The following is a 21,931-nucleotide window of genomic DNA, read 5'->3' as shown; positions in this document are numbered from 1 at the left end:
TACTCTAGTTCTGCATCATGGTCTTTTTCGTTGATGGCCTCGACGGCCCGACATCAGTCGCTCCTTCTAATCTTTGGAGTTTGGACTAGTGTAAGAGAGACCATTCTCTTCTCATAAAGCTAAGTGTATTCCTGGCGGCGACCTGCACATTGTCTTGTTGTGGAGATCCTTCTTTTATGCGGACCTAACACCTTGTGCAACGCAGTACAACCCAACTCGATTATTTCCCGTAATTCCAAGCTAGAGTCGGACACGTGCATCCAGGTTGACTTAACGATTTTCGTCGTTTCTAAAGACCGATGCCTGCATCCTCTCCCTCTATGCTTGTTCGAGGCGGTGAATAGAGTGTGACACATTTCGTTCTTTAAACTCGAGCTGATAGGGATTTGTCGACTTTCGAGGGCTTGATACCCATGATATCGTAGGCATGTTTTCATTTTTGACACAGCAAATCACCCAGCGCCAGAATTACTTTTCCTATGACTCTGGGATGTGACAGTGTCCCCGAGTCTTTTCACGGTTCGAGCAGCAAATACGCACCCAGGTTTGACTTGCTGCATTGGAAACCGAAGGGGAGAAAAAGACCTGACATTGAAGTGGTTGACAATCTTATTTTGGCACCGTGACAGGCGCATTATAGTTTCGTCTGCGACTTCCGCTGTTGGATGTAGTGCGACAACATTGCATCCTGGGCTTGTTGTATCTTTTGAGTCTCGAGCGCCGGCTACATTTTCTGATTTCCCTACGATTTTAGAGATTGCAATTAGGGCAAAGGCATTGTAGGCGGTTATCCGAGCGATAATGTTTTCGCCATCTTGCCGGACTAGGTATATAACGAGCGCCCTTTTTTGGCTTTAGTGGTTGGAAAGAGTGCAACGCACATAAGGATATCCTGATTCGTAAACCTCATGGGGGGAACGTTTAGGTTAAGACGTTTTCCGGGTACTAGGGTGAGTTTTTCAGATCATAGACTCTGATCAAATTCTTCATAGTGTTAGGGGAAAGAAAAACGGGGGAGCATGTATAGTAGGAGATCGATATTGCGGAATCGAGTCTCCCTGTTCCATATACTCCCAATTCGAGATGCTTTCGGTTGCATGGTCCCGAAGCGCATAGATTATCTGTGCACCCTGTTTGCTAATTGCAGTAACGGTAGTTTTGCATGTTTGTGTGTTGCTGCTGTCTAAAGAGAAAGGAGAGAAGGTTGCATATCGCTTCTCCATGTAAATTTTGGACGATACTTCCGCATCACACACAGCAACGGGAGTGCTGGTCCTGACTGGTGCAACGTGATTGTCATTGTCGGTGTTTACGGCGATTTGAAGACCTCGTAGCTTCGGCCGCTTGGATTTGTAGAGTGGAGGAAACAGAGACGGGGAGGGAAGGGAAGGGAGTCTAGGAAGTCATTCTCTTTCGCCAAGCTTAACAGACTATCAAGTAGAAACTGTAGATCACAGTCCCTCCATGCGAGCAGCAGGCGAGTATTTGATTAAAGCAGTCCAACTGGCATTGTCGGAAATTGAACCGACTTTCTAGGTGGCATGACTCACCCCTTTCTCCCTAAGCGATTCATAGTATCTAGAGGACTGTGAAGAAGGCATTTGCATGCAAAAACAGTAACATTGTTACCACAACAACGTTTGTGGAAAGCGCTCTTCCTATCGGGATTTAGAGAACCGCTCCTTAGGTTCGAAGAGAACGTGTCAAATCCAGAACCAGTTTCTAAGATCCTAGGGTTGTAATTCGGTGTCTCTTATGGTGTCCACGGATATAGGAGGCGGAGGTGCATTAATTCTAAAGGACCTTGGATTGCGGAACACAGGCCCGACATACTCCGTCAGAATTGATTTTTAGGTTGTAGTATGTCAAGCACATATAGGAAGCATATTAGAAGTTTTCGAGGATTTTATTACTCTCTACCCAGTGCGTCTCCGATGTCAGGGAGAAGGAAAGGGAGCATGTGCAAGGAAAGTAAGTCCCAATATCCAGTGAACGAACCAATTTTAGTAAGATTAGTCGGCTCGATAGACGCTGTAAAAGTATTGCCTACTTTTTCATGTAGTGTAGCCTTAAGGCTTGTGGACTTATAGTGTGCGGCGAATTTAAAGTCTCATTTTACGACACGAGCCGATATTACAGAAGGAAATCCCTAATTGAGGTGAAGGTGTATGGGTTCTAGTTGTAACCGCCTTATAATAGATCTCTGGTGGTGTAGATTGGTGTATTGTGATGATCTTATAACTTTCGCTCCGTAAATCTTAAAGTTCGATGCAAGGAAAGCGGAAGTGCATAGAATAAACATCTAGGCACCTATCGCACAACCAGTGCGCAATATCATTTTTAGCTTTCGACAATGAGCGTTTTAGTTCTTATCGCGGTGGCATTTTATCTCCTTGATGGTCATAAGACGTGGCTAGGTGAAGTGGTCTAGACGGGGACGATGCGGGCCGGAAGAAGAGGTCCAGATTGCTGGATCGGGGCTTCAACATCCAACGGCTGTGATGCGCTTTAGGCTCTGCTGTAATCCGGGCGACATCTAGCCTACACATGGCGAACGTATGCACCGGATTTCACACAAAACATGTACGAACTGCGGGCGCCTTTCGTATATCGACTTGCCACAGCGGCGAGAGAGGTTGTCTACATTGGATTGTCGATTGGACGATTCAGGTTAGTGGGTCGCCTGGGGGCTGAGTCGAGTTGCGTCCCATAAGGAGTGTGGCATAGTGTTTTTCATTTCTCTCTCAGGCATTATGTCTCATTAATAAATCGGTCGGTGGAACTTCATAGAGGAGAGTGGGTGCAAGTGCTCATACCAGGCAATATTAGATCCAAATTTTGAGTTCTTTGGTTTCCATCCTTTGCAGTCGAGCCAACTTATCCATGTTCATATTTTTGCAAAGTTTTCGCACACATCGGAACTGAATCTTGGCTGAATAAGAGGAGGAGGGACGCCGGGAGCGCGGAAAAAGGAGTAGAGACATGCCATAGGTCGGACATATTTCATTGGCTATATTTTTGTGTCCATATTTCTTAAGTTCAACTCGTCCAGTGCACCGTTCTCCTTCGCTTGTTAAGTCTGTAGTGGGGCCATGAAAAGACGCCTGTGTAGCAATGCAGTCGCCGAACTGGCTTTTCCCATCTCCATAGCGAACAGAATTTTCCGTTCCAGTGCACATCCCCCTCGCACATAGCCACGCGTTCCGTTTTCCTGAAAGACACATGTAGCTTCTTTGAGCTCTTTATAAGAACTTATAAAAGTATATGTACTCAATTGTGTTTTAGAGCAGAGGAGCATCCGGTTCCAGTGATTTTATACATCTCTTACACCTGACATGAGCTAGTCTTTTCGCGAATATTGAGGTGCATGATTGAGCCCATGTGCGGCTTTGCACAATGCCCGCAGTGTTATAAAGTATAAGATTACAGCATAATAAAAGCTGTGTGCCCCTCACAGACAGTTTTTGTTTCTGGTGTTGAGCCTCGCATACGTGCAGGTTGTTTGCACTCCGCTTTTAAGAACATAACATATTCTTTGAGCCATCTTTTAGGTATTCCGACCGCAGCGTGTCTAACTTTTTCGGTAACAGCGCGGAGAGATCCAATGCAATTGAACCTATCTAGTGGATAGTTTAGGTCGAGGAAATAGTGGGTGGAGATGAGTGTTGAGCCATCTAAGGGCAGTAACATGATGACCAAGCCCTCTTTTCAGGTTGTCGAGAAAACTGAAAATAGGCTGAAGGCGTTACGACAATGTTAAAGTGCAAAAACGTCGGTCCGTCTGGAGGAAATGGGTTATACTTCTATTACTTAACCAAGCAAACGAAGAGCTGCCAGGATAGATAAAAGAGCTAGGGCACCGCATAGATATGCAGTCCTTCTGTGCACTCTGAACGTAGTGTTCCCCAAACAACGTAAGCCTCTCCTGAGAGTGGCATATATCTTCCATATTTGGATTTGGTGAAGTCCTCTCCACGTCATCAAAAGTAACGGGTATAGGTTGGATTCTAAAAGCGCCGCACAAGCAGAATCTAGTCCTTCGGCCGATTGCAACCCTTGCTCTCTGAGGTTTGGTGGGGCATCCTTGGACCGTAGGGTAGAAAGCATGAGTACATGCTAGACGATAAGACAATATCCCGTAATTAAGTGATTCAATTGTAAGTGGCTGTGAGAGTGGTTGTTCGATGGTAATACGAGTGCAAGGCAACTTTTGCAATCATTAGACTTTGAAGGATGATTTATCGCTAGGGGCCGGTGCCTCCAACCTGGCAATGAAGGAGTACGAGGGGGGCCACAGTAACCAAATATCCAGAAAATTGACCGGTCAGGCACATTCCCTCGAATCAATCCTATAGTCATATGATTCAAACGAAGTTGGCAGTGCTGTGGTACCGCCTAACCAGGGACTAGTTTACCGAATATTTACAGTCGTTGGGCTACTTTTGGAAAGCCGGTCCATGATCTTTCCATTTGAGAATCGCATCTTCTGGGCATTGCTTAACTAGGCTGCACGTGCTCTCATATCTCATATCGCCGTCGTTTAAAGTTTAGAGCATGACTACGGTCCGAAGTAATCGCAAAATCAGAAGGCTAAAAGCAATGAAGCATGCTTGGTACGGCCATAATCTATTACAGCTTTCAGTCCGATGGTATGTTCTTTGGAGTCGCGACCTGTTTTGGCGAAGTAAAAGCATCTGAAGGTGTTGGAGGCTTTAGTTCTTGTGGGACCGTTGTTTAGCGATCCTTGCATGCTCCCTTGAATCGATACATGTACACCGGTGAACTCTGACCAGACGCGCTTCGGCCTTGGACCCTTGCCTAGGCAAACACTAGCCTCGCAGGATGCCTCGGGTAACTACTTAATACACAGTACTGGTAGACGGCCCCCTTACTCCCTGCTCAGCCTCGCCCTAATAACGGTTATGCGGCACAGGATCGCACAGACCACCAACAGAAACCACCATACATATATATACCGCGTTGCTGTAGGCTGCCCTAGAGTGCGGTCGTATGCGCTCGCAACTAAGACATCACGGTCCTATGTAGCAGCCCTCGCCTCACAATGATTCTCTCGGCCTCTATACTGTCTATCATGATTGCCGCCGCGGTTATTGCACAAGAGCCAACACAAATTCCTCCTGCAGGACCTGGGGATCCAACGAACACCCAGAAGATTGACCAAGATACGCTAGCGCAGTCTGATGGCACCGTGGCACCGTTGTCCACCGGTCTCACGACCTCTTACTCACATCTGTTGTTCCCAACGGCATCTGTGGTTGTGACAGAACTACGCAGTTCGCCTACACCACTTTCCGATCTATTATCCGACGATGATTATGGTTCGGTTCGCATCTTGGGTTGGACATACCGCATAGACGGTAATAGTCCATATAACCCATTTTGTACGTGCGCAATGCCTAAACTCTTGACAAGAATTAGGTATATCCCTTCCAGATCTCGCACACTAACACCGCTGTTAACAGGGGCCCCGATGACCTATGCAGCTGAATATACCACTTATTCCACATCTAGCCGCTTTTTCGAGTTGTGTACCCAGAAAACCTGGGATTCAACAGGAGACAAATTCACGTTTAAGGAACCTTGCATCCCTATATATACCGAGTGTGGAGGAGGGTGGATCAGAGGCCCTTCAACGTCAAAGCCTTGGTACGAGAGAGAGTCATACCATCGATTCCCAACTGGATTACAACAGCTAACTCATTCTCGAATAGCGAAACTGCTGAAGCATCGCATAAATCATCAACTGATCAAGATATCCTCCAGTACCGTCTTACTTCGTCGTGTATCACCGACCTCCTCTATTCTACGTACGGCGCTTGGGACCCTCTTTCGAGGATCAGGTGCGAACGGCCCGACCTTGCGGGTGCTAGCCCTAACACAATATACAGAATGAGCCCTACAGGTAAGACATGCAAATAATTCTCACATCATCAAGTCCCGATTCTTCATCTCTCTATTGCCGATGCTGCACAATACCAGAGCTAACATCCATCATAGAGAAGCCTACAATAAACTACGAACCTTCATATTCCCCGCAATCCGGTAGCAACGATAAAGACTCCCCACCTCTTGGAGTCTACATAGGAGTCCCATTAGGCCTCCTGGCTGCCGCTCTGATCGCACTCCAGATATTACTCTGGAAAAGGAAGCGACAGGCGGAGAGAGTCACGGCTGCAAACGCTGGCGAAGAGGCAGAGACAGCCAGAAATTCCGAGGACTTGCCCAAATACACCGGCCCCGTTGCAGTTCCGGATCCGGTTGTGCTTCCAGATCATCGGATAGGAGACGACGACATGTCTGTTCGAAGCACGGATCCGCCGCCGTATGCCCCTTGAGCGAAAGCTCCAATATTGGGCCGTGGAAGGCGGAGTACTGCTTGGATCATGGAATGGAAGTTCCCGCTCCATGATCGTAGTCGCAAAGGGAAATGATAATGGCGAAGTTGAATGTATTTTTGTAGCTGTCGGCTACGCTTCTTTCTTACTCTGTAATGATTAAAGTAATTGACACCCTCGAGGTGGCCATGGGCGAGAATTTGGCTAAGACCACCTCCATGAGATTGTTCCCTTCGGTTTCCGCGCTAGGCAGAACCTGAGTCCAATAATGTGTGCAACATCCAGGAGATGTGGTTAGTATTTCATGAGTGTACGTTCCAACAATGATAACGAGTATCATTACTATCCCAATTCTGCAATACAGCGACATGTGCTGAAACATCTCCTCGATTTGACTAGACTAGCTAACGCTAGGCGGAGAAAATCGATATAAGCCTTGTCGGACACTACCATTCGTTTCCCACACAACAGCGGCTTATCTTCGAAAACGGAAAATTCAGATGACAATGGCCTATGTGTCTCTTGCGAGAGTGAAACTTTGCAATGGAAGGGCTCCATCTGTTTTTAACTGGCCTAAACTGTGGGGGTAAAAGTGCAGCAAGAATTGTTATCACCATCATCACTAGGCTCCAACCGACTCGAACAGAATAATACCCATGTAATGATTTTATGTAGATGGTAGCACCAACGCGGTTGAGACTGTCGAAATGCATCCAATTATAAGAACGCCATATGCCACCCATTTTGATACTCCCCCCACCATTTCCCCGCTTTTTGTTTTCTTTGAAAGAGTTCTGAGCGCCAATTCACGAGTAAAATCGTCAAGAATCTCGACAGATGTGAATGAATTCCAGGCAAGAGACTGCATGATTACCCATATGTGGTTCGTGATATGCTTCATTGAATCGCTCCCACTGCAATCCTTCTTTGCAATGGCTTGAGGATACCGTTCAGCACTACCGATTTGTCAAACCAGTAACGAGACGTGGTGATATCGGTACTGCATATCTTATTGACTTTGTGCTTGCTATATATTCTCATAATAATGCTGATATGCGTCGAGGTTTTACCAAATCTTCTTCGAGCATCGCAGCTAGCTACTATGCCCAACATGTGCGTGAGATACCACATGAATTAGATTTCCCTGAATCTTCTCTGTTGTCTACACTTAATGCCGCAGAAGGACATGGGGCCAATGCTAGCACAAACACGCCACCGACCTACTGTATATAAAGCCCTTCTACCTTCCCCTATTTACACCTAGAATAAAGCACTTTGCATCCTCATCGAAAAGGCAGACAGTGATCGCGCTATGTCCGCGTGACTTGGAATCAAAAACTCATAGAGTGGTTATGTGTACTTCATCATTCCACCATACTGTAATCCATTCTGCTTTTTTCCATTATGAGACAAGTCCGCAATGATAACCACCACCACCACCATCACCAACCCCCTCCCTCTCTCCTCCTCACCAATCATCAACCTCACCATAGAACCTCCTCGCCCAAATATTCATCCCCACCTTCTCCCCACTCTTCACCTCCAACCCCGCATGCACCAACCTCTGATCCCCCCTCCCCTCCCCATCCAAATTCACCCAAAACACCGCATTCCCAGTAATCGGCGTAAACCTCACCCCTTTCCTCTTCCTCCCCTCACCAACTCCACCATCATCATCATCACCACCACCACCACCACCACCAACCGGCCCCACAGCCATCCTCCCCTCCCACTTCCCATCCCCCACCACACCCCCATCCACCTCCACAAGCGGAAAATACGTCTCCCCACCCGTACACGTATCCCTGAGGAACACAAAAAAGCTAATCGGTCGATTCATCAACTTGCCTTTTCCCTTTCCATCTTTCAGCACCTGGTGCGTGGGCCAGAAATCCGTGTGGAGGTCGTACTTCTCGCCGGGTCTGTATTTCACCAGTTGCGGCGTCGCGAAGGGTTCGTCGGGGAGCATGGAGCCGCCGAGGAAGGCGCGGGCGCGCGAGAGGATGCAGGTGACGAGGGGGTGGTCTTGGGGGAGGGGCGCGGAGGAGGAGGTGCGGCCTGAGACGCGGACGTTGGCGCCTGTGTGGGCGCGGGAGATGAAGGAGGGGGCGAAGTCGGGTTCGCTATAGAGTGTTAGAACGGTAGTGGAGTAGAGATTGTAGAGGAGAAGAGAGTGGTGTAGAGTTGGTAGAAGACGGAGAGGAGTGGAAAGGATGGCATACCCAATGTTGATGAGTTCCTCTGCTTCGGCCGCGCTGGTGAAGTTGTTGATGTATATGACGAGCGGATCCAAGGAGACAATTTCAGTGGTGTAGGTGTGCGTGTAACAAGCTTCGAGCAGCGATTGATTTGACGGTGTAGCTTGCGCTTGTTCCGATGTTTGAAGATGGGATGAGGAGAAGTAGGTTTGCAATCTCACTGGAAGCAAGTGCTGGATACTGGATTGTAGCATAACGACGGGAAGCGCGAGAGGCAGTGCGAAAAGCAGCGTCTTGGGGCCGAAGCTAGCCTGACAATACAGTGAGCTGCCAATGTTCTGTGTTTGGAATGGGGTATTCACTATGAGCTCACCATCCTCGGCCTCGCCATCGAAGCTTTCCCGTGCCGCGGCTTTGCCATCTTGTCCCAGCCCACGCAAAGTGTAAGACCGCGAACGCTTCACTCCAGCAATTCCAAGCCCCTTCTATTTCTCTACCCTTATCTATCAATGCTGTCCTCCCCTCCCTGACTTCGGCGCATCAATCATTCCCATATACATTGCCCAGCTAAAATAGGAACATCCCATTGGCTCCTGCACCAAAAGCGGTAACCCCAACTTCACTCATATTGACTTGCTAGTGCAGCTTCATTTCTGAGTCGCGTGGTAGAAATCTGGGGTAATATCTGCAGCGGGGAATCCTTGTCGATGGGGAACGTAGTGCAACCCCAACCCGTTCACATGTCCTTCTGTACGGCTTCCGTGCTTAAATGAGGTAGAATTAGATGCAAAAGTAAGCATAATCCAGGGTTTGGACGGAACGGAACGATAATCCATCTGTAATGTACATACACGTTTCACAGCTGCCTAGTGATACCATCTTCTCCCCTACGCATTGAAATGCCACCTGGGATGCCTATCTCCCTGCTTCAAATCCTCATCGGTATCATGGAAACCCCTCGTCTCCGGATGCGCAGCCAGATACTCCTCCTTCTGCTTGTTCTGCTTGGCCAGAATATACCACAGCGTGCTGACAACAACAATATTCATGACAAGATATCCCAGTGCAAAGCAGTGCCCAAGAACATACCGCGGTGCCGTCTTAGGACGATACAACTGCGTGCCTAACACAGCCCCCAGGTTACCGATGCTGATTTGCATGGCGTTGGCGGTGGCGCGCTTGGTCTGACCGGAGACGTTGATGGCGGGCCAGGAGAGGACGAGGGCAACGCTGGGGTAGATGCCAATGGCAGCGAAGAAGGTGCCTACGTATGAGACTCCGGGCTTCTTGCTGGGATGCTCGTTGGTGAGGAGGATGATGTAGCCGATGATGGCGACACTGGAGGTTATGATGATGAAGAGAGCGCGGCGCTGGTATTTCTCGGACAAGATAGCCCAGAAGACGGTGAAGATGGTCGCCACGGCATAAGGTGGGATGGTGAGCAATTGAGATTGAGCAGAGGTATAACCCATATCCTTGATTATGGTCGGCTATAACGCGGTTAGCTGAAATCCTTGAGAGATATTCAACGGACACGTACCAGAAAAAGAGATAGAGTATAGAGGGGCAAGCTCATAGTGTGGAAGCCCAAGCCATATAGCCAGCATTTGATGTCCTTGAAAGTGACCCAAACGTCGGCCCAAGTGAACTTCTCGTCGTTGGTTGAGTCACTGTCGGCTCTAAGCCTGGCCTGGATGAAAGAACGCTCCTTGTCGGACAGCCAGCTGACGCTTTCCGGGTAGTTGGAGATGAACCAGTAAGCGATGACGGCAATAACGATGGTCAATAGTCCCTCCTGCAGTCGTGTTAGACTAGAATGTAGTGGGTAACGCCGCATATCCTCACCAGTATGAAGATCCATCGCCAACCCGCGTAGCCTCCAACGTGCCGCATATGTGCGATACCCCAAGCAAGAATACCACCAAAGGCTCCAGCAAGAGAGGCGCAACTGAAAAAGAGCGAGATACGGTATTGGCGTTCGTTGCGCTTGTACCACATGGAGAGATAGTAGACGACACCAGGGAACAGGCCGGACTCAGTTACACCCAAGCTAAGCTGGTGAGCAAAGTTCCCGTCGTGGAAAACTCAAGGCTGGTACTAACAAGAAACGAACCACAAAGAAACCAGCGAGGTTTTTCGTAACACCCATGAGGGTAGCTACCACTCCCCATGCTATTGTTAACGTGGGAAGCCAGAACTTGGGCGTTGTTCGCTTGAGGATAATGTTGCAGGGAATCTGATTATTGTGAATATTCGTCCGGTCAAGTGGGATTCCGTGGACTGACTTCAAAGAGAACGTAACCGATGAAATAAAGCGTCAAACCAGTGAGGTACTGATTGCCGGTCATGTGCAAGTCGGTTGTGAGTCCCTCAATTCTCGCATTGGCCACTACATACAAGCTGTTAGACAACATTGATGGGATGGAGTTAGGCTCGTACCATTGCTGCGATCAAGAAAGGAGAGCAGATATAAGATAGACACAGCGGGTAGAAGCCGCAGATCGAGCTTCCTCAAGAGTCTGCTCTCATTGACCCCATCGACGGCGGTATATTCGATATCAGAGTCTGGGTTTGTAGAAGCGCCGGGTCCCTCCAACTTGGAGGCTTCATAATCCGTAGCCATAGCACTGGGATTCGGAAGGAAGCAGGAGGAACAGAGGGACCAGTGACGAAACTACTACAGTGCTGCATTGTGGAAAATATAGCGGATTCAAGCACACAGAGAGCAGCCTTGACAAGAGGAATGATGCAAGAACGTGGCCGTCGCCCACAAGCCTGGGTCTTGAAGCCACGGCAGCAAGCTTCCGGGGAGAATGACAAGCCGTGATTGGGCTGAATCCAAGAATCTCGCCTTACAAGAGCACAACCAGGAACGGCGTTGTAGCGTTTTTGGTGCGGAAGTCCCTGGTCGCATTGCGCGAGGTGATGTTAGTGGTTGATATACGGCATCGAGGGGTGCGATGTCGCGATCTCGGATCCGCATTTGGCGACGAGCAGGCGGTTCGCCGTCAAAAAGTGAACCAAGAAAAAGGACAGTGGCGAATAACCGACTCCGGGATTCCTGCGAATTGAAGAGAAATCGAGCTGGCCGAGCAAGTCCAGACTCTTGGGTCGTGCGGAGGTAGACTACTTACAGGCTTCGCGGCGTAGCCAGATGCATGTAGCTATAGATGGAATCATAGAGAACCGGGATAGATAGATAGATACCACAGTAGGCTTGGGCACGGGGCCCCCACGATAGATCGTGAATGTCGGCGGAGAACCCCATCCTCACCTTGCATGTGTTCGTCATGGCGATTCTCCGGAACTGAAGGTTTTCTGCCTTGAATAGGAGTGGTGCAGGACGATATGCCGTCGAATTTATCGCAAGGGATTAGGTGAGGGAAACAGAGAGCACTTGGCAAACCACGAAGCAGCAGCGAAGTTGAATGAAATATGTGGTATCCATTGATATGATTACCCAGAGCATAACCAATTCAACGACACGATGATATCAATGCCGTGAACAAAAGGCGTACATCTGCGGTTCGGTTCCCAAACATCACCACGTTCGAGCCCAAACAGACGATGCCCAGCTCAGATATCGACACGTCTGATGCAAGCGCCTTCAACCCAGACGCCTATTCTTTGGTCCCAAATTCGATAGGAAACTGATAGAAGGTGAGTCCGGTATGTTCTACTTTAGAGGAGTGGAGTCAAAGGTACTGACCGTGGTAGAGGGTAGAGAAGCGTACGACGGCGGACCTTAGTCCTCGTTGGCGCCCTCCATCTCCTCGCCGTCAAGAGCGGTCTCATCGGCTTCAGAGGTCAGCGAAACAGTTAAACGTACGTTGGGAGTTGCCTTACCGTCCTCTGCCTCCGTCTTCATCTTGGTGGCCTTGCCTTTCTTTTTAGGAGAGGACTCGCCATCGACCTCTTGTTTCTTGGGAGCACGCTTGCGCGGCGTCTTGGTTGGCGTTCCTGGAGCGGAGTCGTTGCCATTGGCCTTCTTCTTGGGGGTGGCTTTGGCCTTCGGAGTTGCGACGATACCCTCTTGAGCATGTAACTTGTGCTTGATCTTGGCCCAGGCGTTGGACGCGGAACGCGGGTTGGTCATGCCCGTCGCTTCAGCAAGTTTGTCGTAGTCGATCTTTAGGACGCGTGTCAGCACGACTCAGCATGACGAAGAGTAGGGCTCGGTATTTTGGTCAAGCTCACCTCTGGGGTACCAGATTTGAGGCAGAACCACGCCTTGGACATGATCTGCATCTCGCGCTCCGTGAAAGTGGCGGTGGAGGTGGCTCCGCCATCGCTGGCTTTGTCAGACATGTCGAAGTGATGATGGATAGATCGAGGCTTGACGTAGGCGCAAGAGAATATGCAGGTGAGATAAGAAGTGGTGCATGTAACGCGGGTGCAATGCGCGGAGATGTGTGGAGGAGGAAAGGTTGGAGAGAAGGCGGAGGTGAGTTCAAATAGAAGTGGGTAGCGCACGGACGACGATGGTAGGAAGTGAGAGTGAAAGTGAAAGTTTGACCAGAGATAAGCGATGTGCAAAACAAGTGTGCGGTGTGCGGTGACGACGGGTGAGACGACGGTGAAAGCCAGGCATCACCTCACCTGTGCACCCCAACAAGAATGCGCCCCGGCTGTGGGCACCGTCAACCACAGCAATGCGGCCTGAAGTGAGGCTCCGGGCTACAGCTGAAAACAGTAGTCCCAGTGGTGTGTCTCCACAGTTACTGCTCTTCAACCATTGACTGTATGGCTTCGAGGGTACGATGACCGCAGGAAAGCCTAGATAGAGGTCAGCTGAATGGTGTACATACTTCTCGCTCTAGTAAAATACTCAAGTGGTTTTCCGTGTTCCTCACTCACCGAACAGGGGAAGTCAGCAACAGCTATTCACCAAGACATAATCTAGGTACGAGGAGCGAGGAGCGCATCATCTCGTATGGTAGGCAATGGATACCCAGTAATATCTGCCCCTTATGCATCCTAATCCTGACTTTGCGCAGCATATGCCATCACTGGTCCACTGCTGCCTTCTCCGCGAATTTCTCGAATTGCATCGTCTTGGGCAGTAAAACACCCAAACGTGGAACCGAAATTTGTCTGCAGCACAGCTCGCCCCAATGACACAGATACGGTGGTAGGAAATTGGAGACAGAAGCAGGAAGATGCAGTATGCACTGGGAGAAATACAGCAACTCTAGCTGATGGACAGGGAAAAGTGACAGGACTGCTCCGGAGACCAGAGACTGAAGAGTATGCTAATGAGGCCAAACACACAATGATACATATACGACAAGGAGCTGGTTGACGTATTATGATAGAATATTCGTGGAGGTAGCAGATGGCAATGCAATCAGCCCATCAAGGGCAACCATTAATTGATATGCTGCGGCTAGTCGCTCGATGTGGTATATCTGGCCGACCGATCACCGGCCGATGCTATTGATCATCTCTCTCTGCGTGGCTCTATCCCTGTTCGTCTGACTCAACGGCGGGATACCTAGGAAGTCGGTCAGCGAGAAGCGTCTGCCGCGTCTTTTCCTGATTTCCATACTTCTTAAATCTCCCACGACGTCCTTTGCTTTGCCGAAGTACACTTCTTGTAGTAGGTTGCGCATCTTCAGTTCCATGTCTTCGACCATCTTGCCGATGTTGGCGACGTGGGAGGAGTCATCTTCAACAGCCATGTCTTGCTCGACCTGGCGCACCATGTTGCCGGAGAGGTCGAGAGCGCCTAACGCGTCCGAATCTGTGCCGAGTGACAGGATTACGGTGGAAGTAAGCTTGTAGTGGGCGGTGCGGGCACGATCTTGGGCGTCAAAGACGTGTATGCTGTCCCAGCTGCCGGAGCTTTTGGGAGAAGGTGAAACCGCTATGAATTCGTGTCAGCGCGAGGACGATTGAGTTTCAACTGGACATACACTTCTTCAGGAGCACACATCCCGCAAAACCGTCGTCCATATCCCATAGATAGACGCTTGATATACCACCTTCGAAGTACCTGCCAAGGTCAGCATATACTGCCTGCGTTTCTCTGGAGTATTGCCCCCCGGGAGACTTACAGCTCCCTGTACACATCAAAGGCTTCATTAGCCTTGATCTCCATTTTCCTAATGCGGTCGCTAGGTGTGACACCCTCCCCCTCGTCTACGGGAGGCTCGAACTCATTGCTCCACGGACTCCTCCAGCTATCTCCGTCTCGATTGTAATCGCAGCATAGAAAGTCACGCTTCGTTTTCGAGCACTTCTTCACGGCGAGGGGTATATCGACCGACTCAAGGAGGTCTTCGGTCAGATCTGGGTTCAGGCTTATGAGGTGGTCTACGTTCTGCTTGACGTCCTTTGGATTCAGGCGACGCAGGAGGTCCCTTCAACCCGGTTAGCTGACATTGAATGCCCGGTGGGTAGTTTTCGCTTACAGTGCACTGTCTATCGGGTCGGCCATAGTGGTTAATGTGTGTTGGGCTGTGGGCATGCGAAATCTGGCGTCTGATGAGATGCGGAGTGAGGTTGAAACACGACCGTGCCCCTCCAGGACAGCTTCATGATCCGACGGTCCGTGCGTCTCGCGCGCACCATCCATGTCTTGATGATCGGTTTTGCCCAGGCCGTAAAGGTAGAGAGGTGGATAGAGAGGTTGAGAATAAAAGATATGCGTTTAAAATCCCCATCGGCATGTTGGAAGGTCTTGCCCTCAGTTTGCAACTGTTTGTGTTTGCGATGTTGCCAACTGCTCTTTCTGTTTACCTTACTTAAGCTCCAGCTTTCACTCCTCTATGGTCATGTAATGTACCAGCACACCCACACCACAACAACACTTTGAGTCCGCATGTCTGCTTCCGTGCTGCCAGGTAACAAATCTATATGAAGTTAAAAAAAGTTACGGCTTGTGCATCGGCATGCATATTCTTGAGGCACGCAAAGGACAATCGAGATGCCCAAAGGAGCAAGGCGCCCGCTTGCTGACATAATCAGAGTCCCTTAACCGCCCACGTATAACCAACCTCCACTTCGCGACCACCTGTCCCACCTGCAATTCTCATGTCATGCCCAGTCTGTTATAAAAAGCATCGAGTTTCCTTTTTCCATTGAAGATATCTCCCTTGTCAACACTACGCGCAGAGCCCAAGAAAAAGATGGCTCACTTCGGCACTGAACTGATGGGTGGTGTTCAACTTTCATCCCTCTTCGTCTCTAGCTTCCCACACCCGCTTTTTGATCCACCTTGCGCCGGTGCTACATATTATTTTCTTTTTCGCCATGGCCGGGAGCCTATCCCCAATATCAGCGCGCCCTTGCTGGCCGGCTGTACCTCTTCTTCACCCGGCAATACTGAGGTGGCAGCCTCGGCATCCGTCCATTTTCTCCGGGCGGTTTCATATACAACGTTGCACAATCTCAACTTAACTCTTGCCCCGCCTAGCCATTCAATTCCCCAGATCTTGCAGCCGCACCCATCCATGGTATCATTTGAATTATATTAAGCTAAACTTGCTTGCCAATCTGCATGATTGCCGCAGGGATCCATTAGGGCCCACCAGTAGCACGTCTTACCAAGTGCCCGTCAAAAGTATATCTATATTCCAATTTACGCAGGGACAAGCTCTAGGTAATCTACCACAGCTAGGCCTGGCAGGACCGTCCAAGTTTCAACCCACGACTCCGAATACGAATATCTTCCATTCACCTGAGTTGAGGCGGATACGGCAGGCTATATCGGCGGGCTGATATTGTATCCTGCGACTGCTGATCTATATCAAGATAATGACCTGATGCATGCTGATGCGTCCGCTCGAGAGGCAACCCGTACTGCCATATTTCGACTTGTTTGATATAAAAGCTGACCGATGGTTCGAAACATTGCGCCGCCAGTATGAGAGTCGAGGAAGTCGCGACCCAGCATCGCCGCTAATTTAGAGACTTGTCGCTCCGGATGGTGACTCAACAGTGTTCCCCACGACTCGACGATCCACGCATCATACCTCCAGGATGAGGGTCTTTTATGCTTTGCCCTTCCTGAACCTCTTTTCAGTCTGTCTGACACAGGACATCAACAATGCCGTGGCCTCCGGGACCGTCTCACAGATTCCTAGCGCACTTCCCACACCAGTCGACCCCTCCTGGCGCCACAATCGTACCAGGCAACGAAAGCACGTCCACGACTTCTTCAAGCTCTTTGGATGGCTACGACATAACGACACCATCAAAGATCATGACTTCCCAGCGGCAATACGGCGGATTCAACGAATCCTGCATGAGCCAGAAACTGGAGAGTATGACGAGAAAATGGAGGTAGTGATGAGCAGGCCTCGCTGTGGTACTATTCAACCATTCAATGCAACGGATGCTCGCATGCCCGACGGTGGAACATTGCGGAAAAGATACGTGTTGTGGGGACCGAAATGGAACAGCGCAACTGTTACGTATCGCTTTCTGAACTACACTTCCGACATTGCTGCCGACCTACAAAGAGAGACTCTTAGGTATGTAGCATTTCTCACCGTGCTCCCTTCACATATCTGCATACTAACTATCTCGAAGGAAAGCATTTGCGCAATGGAACCAATACCTTCCCATATCTATCGTCCCGGCAAGTGACAACATACCCCGTGCTGACATACACGTTCGCTTCATGACGATGGGTCCCGATGAACCAGCATATGCCTTTACGAACATGATAGCCGACGGTCTTACCATGTCGTCAGGCCTTATCAACATCACTTTCAATGATTACTATACTTGGGCCGATGATCGCCTCTTCAGCTTCACGGCTCTTCACGAGATCGGTCATGCTCTTGGCTTGTCCCATAGCAAGGTCGAAGATGCCGTCATGTGGCCCTACTTTGAAGGGATCGTGCGACCTATGCATCCCGACGACAAAGCTGCGATCCATAGCCTCTACGGATGGAAGGAGCCTAGATGGAACCGGATAGACATGAATACAGCCACCAAGAACATCGCCCAGGTGTCATCGTTCGCAGACAGCCCATCCGCTCTGGACGGCCTGTATCAACTTCGATCAACAGGCCAAGTCTTGTTTTACAGTTCCAGTGGTACCTGGGTCACCGTCGACAACAACAGGGATACGGTTCAGATCTCTGGAGCCGGCGGTAATCTTTACCAGCGGCATGCTGATGGCAGCATCTATCGCTACAGCGGAAGCGGTACCCAGTGGCAGTACATAGGCGCACCATCTGACAATGTCGCTGACATTGTTGCTGCGTCCGATCAGATATATCAAAGACGAAAAGACGGGTGGATTGCACGCTGGACTGGGTCAGGGACGCAGTGGACGACCATCGAACAGCCTCGCAGCTCAAAGCAGATTGCCGTTACTGATAACAGGACCATATGGAACCTTCTCACAACAGGCGACTTGGTGCGGTCCGAGTGGCCGTATGGTGTCGGTTGGACTGTTGTCGACATCAATTCTGCCAATACCCAGATCGCGGTGGGCGGTGATGAGTTCTATAAGCTGGAGGGCAGCAAGGTCGTATGGCTCGACACGTCCATTTATATGTGGGTGATTATCGAGAATGCAGGATCTGTTTATATCTATGCTGCAGGTGATTATCTGTACAGCAGGCACTATGATGGAAGCACCTGGCGCTATACTGGTACGCCAATGGTGTGGGAGATGCTGGACAACAGCCAAAATATTGCGAGCGTTATTGGAGACCGGAGCGGTAATGTATGGGAGCTGAAGGGAGGCGGAGATATACTGAGGTTGGTCTCCTGAGGTCATCAAGAGTACCCTAAGTGTATCTTTGGCGCAGGTATTCCGTACGCGAGGAAATGTAAGTGGATTGTCCACAGGAAAAGTATCTCAATCGTAGTCTGTGACATGTTACATGGTATGCCCAATTCCTTTCGCGATGCAACGGAGATACTAAGATGGCCACACCACTATCTCCACCCGATGCCCGCGTGGGCAAGCCCCACCGGCGTTAAGCCCTTCAGGGCTGGCGCAGGACGCTTAGTAATAGTCCCAAGGTTCACTCAGTTTCGACTCTAGTCGAATTCGTTCCTAGATCAACTCTACTCCAAATTCACTCCATCCAAAGTTGGCTTGGGCTCATAAGAGCACCCAAGCATCGTGCAGTACCATGCTACTCTCCTGAATGCGACGCTCACATTCGTTTGTGTTGACGAGAAAATGAGTCACGCCAGATCATGGAACAATTGCAACGACGAATCATAAACCAACATAAACGAACATGTTGAACGGGCAAGTTTTAACCACACCCGCATCCGTTACTAAGAGGAAGCAAGCTTGCAGGAGCTGCAGACATCGAAAGAAGCGATGTGACGTACGACGGTCGACCGCCATCTCAAGCGCTGCTAACTGGTGGCAGAGTGCACGACCATCCTGTTCTCTCTGTCGGAAATGGGGCCTCCAATGTGAATACACCGTTGCAATATCTGATCGACAAGAAACATATAATATGCTGGTCCAGTTTGGAGGGACATTTCGTGATGACCAGTCAGGCGTGGCCGCAAGCATTGGACAACCGAGTACACTGGACTTCACGCAATGCCCTGGCACGGACTTCCTCCTTACATCGACCGATATGATGCCCAACTTGGATCCACAACCAATCGGATATCCTACTCCAATGTCGGCCGACCTAGATGCTGTTGCGCCAGAATACCCGCTGGACAAAGGAAGACCTGCCGAATTGCTAACAGACTTGAACATGCCGCCTAGTCTACCGTCTAAAGATTCATTGATTGAGCTGACTGTTCTCTTATTTGACCATCTTTACGACGAGTTCCCATGTTTCCATCGATCCGGCCTCCTGCAAAGCATCCAAGGTGATGAGCTCCAGGAGAAAGCGCCGTCGTTTCTGTATGCTATATGCACAGTTGCATCACATTACCATCATGACCCAGATATCCGCAGCAAGCAGCGAGAATGGTACGAATTAGCAAAGATCGAATACGACGTTTCTCCCCGATATCCGCAGTCCGCTCTCCGTACTCTACAGACGGCTATCCTAATCTGCTTCCATGGACAAACCATAGGAGACTTCTCTGCTAGTTGGCTTTGCATTGGAAAGGCCTGGAGGCAAGCTTGTGCCCTTGGTTTGAACCGTATGGACGCTGGCCATGGCGTTGACAACGGTATCGCAGAATGCTACCCTCTGACAGCGCTCCAGAAATATGAAAGAGAAGAGGTTCGAAGAACGCTTTGGATGCTCTATGTCTTGGACAGAAACCACTCTTGGCCAACCGGATGGCCAACTGCAATCGACGATCGGCAGTTTAAGGTTGATATACCTATTGCTGACGAGCTGTTCCAGGCCATGGCAACAGAGGTAAGACTCTTCCCGTACCATTTCGTCAAGATTGTAATATAAACATACTGAACATTTCAGTGCACGGACGATACAGTGCAACCCACGCCCTTCTCCTGGAAGTTGGACCCCCTCATCTCATCCTCCCCGCCAGCCTCTCCTTTAAACGTCTTCCATTACATTTGTGTTGCCTATGTTCTCCTGGGAAATGTCTCCGACCAAATTCACTCGCTCCATTCACCCCCCGACTCACCCGAGTACGCCCAGGAATGCGAAGAGCTAGACTCAATGATCGTAAAATTCCGGCTTACTCTTCCTCGTCAACTTACATCCATTCTTCAATCACCTCCAAAGTCTCGAAGCCATGTCATTTGGCTCAATGTCATCCTCAATGCTATGGCCATCATCCTCCACTACCGCTGCGCTTCTCTGAGTTCCGAATCCGATGCACAGGACCAATTCACTCGCGCCGTTATTGCCGCCAAGAACACTGCATCATTGATAAGAGACGCATCTCGCATCTCCATCGACCTGCTTCTTAATCCGCACATCTGCAGCGCTCTCACACTGACCGCTTCCGTCTTGATAATTCACTGGCGCCTGGAAGCGGATGACAGTGTTAAAACTGACATTGATATCATCAAGCTCGTCATTGAGAGATTCGAAGAAAAGTTCTCGTTCCTGGGCCTGAAGTTCCGATTGGCACTAGAGAGGGACCTGGGGAGGGACAGAGAGGGTATACTAGATTTGAGAGACCGAGGACTGAAAGGATTTCTTGCAGACTGCTCTAAGTGGAGCTTTGTCAAGGAGAAGGCTTTGGAAATGGGAGTGGTAGTCACCTGATCTTAAAGAGATATCACCGTGGGTGCTGAACGAGGCGCTATAACTTCAAGAGCAGAAGCAGCATTAGAGAAGGACTCAGGAAGAAGGAACGTCTTGCACGTTACGAACCAGAGAACTGGCGTACGAAAAACCAACCACGCCACAGACAACTCCCTGTTCCACTCAGGCATCATGCCAGCCTATACAAAACACCCACGGTCGACCGTTACGCGACCCCTCCCACGGCTTCCCCAATCTAATCCTTCAACAACCTCCCCCCATTCGTCTCCGCCCTCGTCCCCGTCGCAAACCCATCCCTCATAAACCACGCATACGCCTCAGCAGCATCCTCGGGCCTGCCAATCCTTCCCGTCAACGTTAGCCTCTTCCAAAGGTCGTTCTTCACATCCTCCCCCAGATTCCCCGTCGCTCCCCTCAATAACTCCGTGTCTATTGCCCCAGGCGAGACAGTGTTCACTCTTATCGGCGCCAAATCGACCGCGAGGCCGCGCGCGAGCCCTTCGATGGCGGCGCCAGAGGCAGCAACCACGGCCCACCCGGGACGGGGCTTCTGTACGTTTACACCGGCGGTCAGCGTGAGACTGCTGTCAGGCGACTGTGGCATGTATTTGCCCGTCGAGAGGAGTTTGGCGATGATGACGGGCGCGGCGAAGCGCACGTGGAACGCCGGGTATATCTGGTCGAAGGTGATTTCCGGGATGGAGGCAATGCGGAGGGCGTCCCCGGCGGTGAAAGCTACATGGTTGACTTTGTTTTGTCCGCCGTTGGTCACTTTTTCAAAGAACTCCTTCAGGTTTTCTTCCAGATTCTGCGTGTCGGCGAGATTGAGGGCGTAGCCGGTGACACGCTCGGCCGGGAGGGAAGGATATATGGAGCGGAGGAGGGCGACTTTGGAGTCTACTTTTTCCTGCGTCGAGCCGGAGATGGTGACGCGCGCGTTGTTGGACAGGGCGAGCGAGGCAACGGCGAAGCCGATGCCGGAGGTTCCGCCGAAGACGAGGATGTGTGCGTTTTTGAGACGGTTGGGATGGGCCATTTTGGACTGAAGATAGAGGGTATGCTGCTGGTAGAGTGGTACTGTGCAAAATGTGGATGTTGGAATAGATGGATCCTTGGAGCGAAGGAAGGCTGGAAGTAGACCCTTTGGAAGTGGATGGTGTTCTGATTGTTCTGTGATGCCGTCTATTCGACTTCTCAATGCCTCCTTATATACCATCTCTCCTCCCCATCTGAAATCGACCCC

General features: G+C 50.1%; 9 protein-coding genes across 9 annotated transcripts; 4 read left to right on the top strand and 5 right to left on the bottom strand.

Moving 5' to 3' along the window:
• The first annotated feature begins 5,017 nt into the window (after positions 1–5,017).
• Positions 5,018–6,460, top strand: EI97DRAFT_463648 (uncharacterized protein). The gene is made up of 4 exons (XM_033801371.1): positions 5,018–5,402; positions 5,484–5,667; positions 5,733–5,923; positions 6,019–6,460. Exons 1-4 carry the CDS (start codon positions 5,063–5,065, stop codon positions 6,354–6,356), a joined length of 1,053 nt encoding a protein of 350 aa, XP_033658829.1. The 5' UTR covers positions 5,018–5,062; the 3' UTR covers positions 6,357–6,460.
• A 1,364-nt stretch (positions 6,461–7,824) lies between these two features.
• On the bottom strand, positions 7,825–9,106 carry EI97DRAFT_463647 (uncharacterized protein; the record flags this gene model as incomplete). The annotated part of the gene is made up of 3 exons (XM_033801370.1): positions 8,928–9,106; positions 8,579–8,865; positions 7,825–8,479 (listed from the first exon to the last, which is right to left on the bottom strand). Exons 1-3 carry the CDS (start codon positions 8,973–8,975, stop codon positions 7,825–7,827), a joined length of 990 nt encoding a protein of 329 aa, XP_033658828.1. The 5' UTR covers positions 8,976–9,106.
• Positions 9,107–9,414: 308 nt separating this feature from the next.
• On the bottom strand, positions 9,415–11,204 carry EI97DRAFT_472619 (MFS transporter). The gene is made up of 6 exons (XM_033801857.1): positions 10,994–11,204; positions 10,840–10,943; positions 10,657–10,790; positions 10,400–10,604; positions 10,095–10,349; positions 9,415–10,044 (listed from the first exon to the last, which is right to left on the bottom strand). The coding sequence occupies exons 1-6, from the start codon at positions 11,175–11,177 to the stop codon at positions 9,442–9,444; spliced, it is 1,485 nt and encodes a 494-aa protein (XP_033658827.1). The 5' UTR covers positions 11,178–11,204; the 3' UTR covers positions 9,415–9,441.
• Positions 11,205–11,993: 789 nt separating this feature from the next.
• EI97DRAFT_429338 (uncharacterized protein) lies at positions 11,994–13,248 on the bottom strand. The gene is made up of 4 exons (XM_033797419.1): positions 12,752–13,248; positions 12,401–12,683; positions 12,264–12,352; positions 11,994–12,204 (listed from the first exon to the last, which is right to left on the bottom strand). The coding sequence occupies exons 1-3, from the start codon at positions 12,860–12,862 to the stop codon at positions 12,300–12,302; spliced, it is 447 nt and encodes a 148-aa protein (XP_033658826.1). The 5' UTR covers positions 12,863–13,248; the 3' UTR covers positions 11,994–12,204; positions 12,264–12,299.
• A 726-nt stretch (positions 13,249–13,974) lies between these two features.
• Positions 13,975–14,993, bottom strand: EI97DRAFT_368158 (F-actin capping protein, beta subunit; the record flags this gene model as incomplete). Its single annotated transcript, XM_033795119.1, has 5 exons — positions 13,975–14,048; positions 14,103–14,420; positions 14,470–14,549; positions 14,611–14,916; positions 14,968–14,993. 5 exons carry the CDS (start codon positions 14,991–14,993, stop codon positions 13,975–13,977), a joined length of 804 nt encoding a protein of 267 aa, XP_033658825.1.
• Positions 14,943–15,525, top strand: EI97DRAFT_25396 (uncharacterized protein). Its single transcript, XM_033794166.1, has 2 exons — positions 14,943–15,462; positions 15,524–15,525. Exon 1 carries the CDS (start codon positions 15,002–15,004, stop codon positions 15,302–15,304), a length of 303 nt encoding a protein of 100 aa, XP_033658824.1. The 5' UTR covers positions 14,943–15,001; the 3' UTR covers positions 15,305–15,462; positions 15,524–15,525.
• Positions 15,526–16,537: 1,012 nt separating this feature from the next.
• EI97DRAFT_454492 (uncharacterized protein) lies at positions 16,538–18,287 on the top strand (the record flags this gene model as incomplete). The annotated part of the gene is made up of 2 exons (XM_033800548.1): positions 16,538–17,031; positions 17,090–18,287. The coding sequence occupies 2 exons, from the start codon at positions 16,538–16,540 to the stop codon at positions 18,285–18,287; spliced, it is 1,692 nt and encodes a 563-aa protein (XP_033658823.1).
• A 958-nt stretch (positions 18,288–19,245) lies between these two features.
• EI97DRAFT_367574 (uncharacterized protein) lies at positions 19,246–20,688 on the top strand (the record flags this gene model as incomplete). The annotated part of the gene is made up of 2 exons (XM_033795100.1): positions 19,246–19,866; positions 19,927–20,688. The coding sequence occupies 2 exons, from the start codon at positions 19,246–19,248 to the stop codon at positions 20,686–20,688; spliced, it is 1,383 nt and encodes a 460-aa protein (XP_033658822.1).
• Positions 20,689–20,923: 235 nt separating this feature from the next.
• Positions 20,924–21,724, bottom strand: EI97DRAFT_454490 (NAD(P)-binding protein; the record flags this gene model as incomplete). The annotated part of the gene is made up of 1 exon (XM_033800547.1): positions 20,924–21,724. The coding sequence occupies one exon, from the start codon at positions 21,722–21,724 to the stop codon at positions 20,924–20,926; it is 801 nt and encodes a 266-aa protein (XP_033658821.1).
• Positions 21,725–21,931: the final 207 nt, after the last annotated feature.

Source organism: Westerdykella ornata (assembly GCF_010094085.1).
Source record: "Westerdykella ornata strain CBS 379.55 unplaced genomic scaffold EI97scaffold_1, whole genome shotgun sequence".
NCBI lineage: Eukaryota > Fungi > Ascomycota > Dothideomycetes > Pleosporales > Sporormiaceae > Westerdykella > Westerdykella ornata.
The sequence above is the reverse complement of the archived record's forward strand: the minus strand, read 5'-3'. Positions and strand labels throughout refer to the sequence as shown.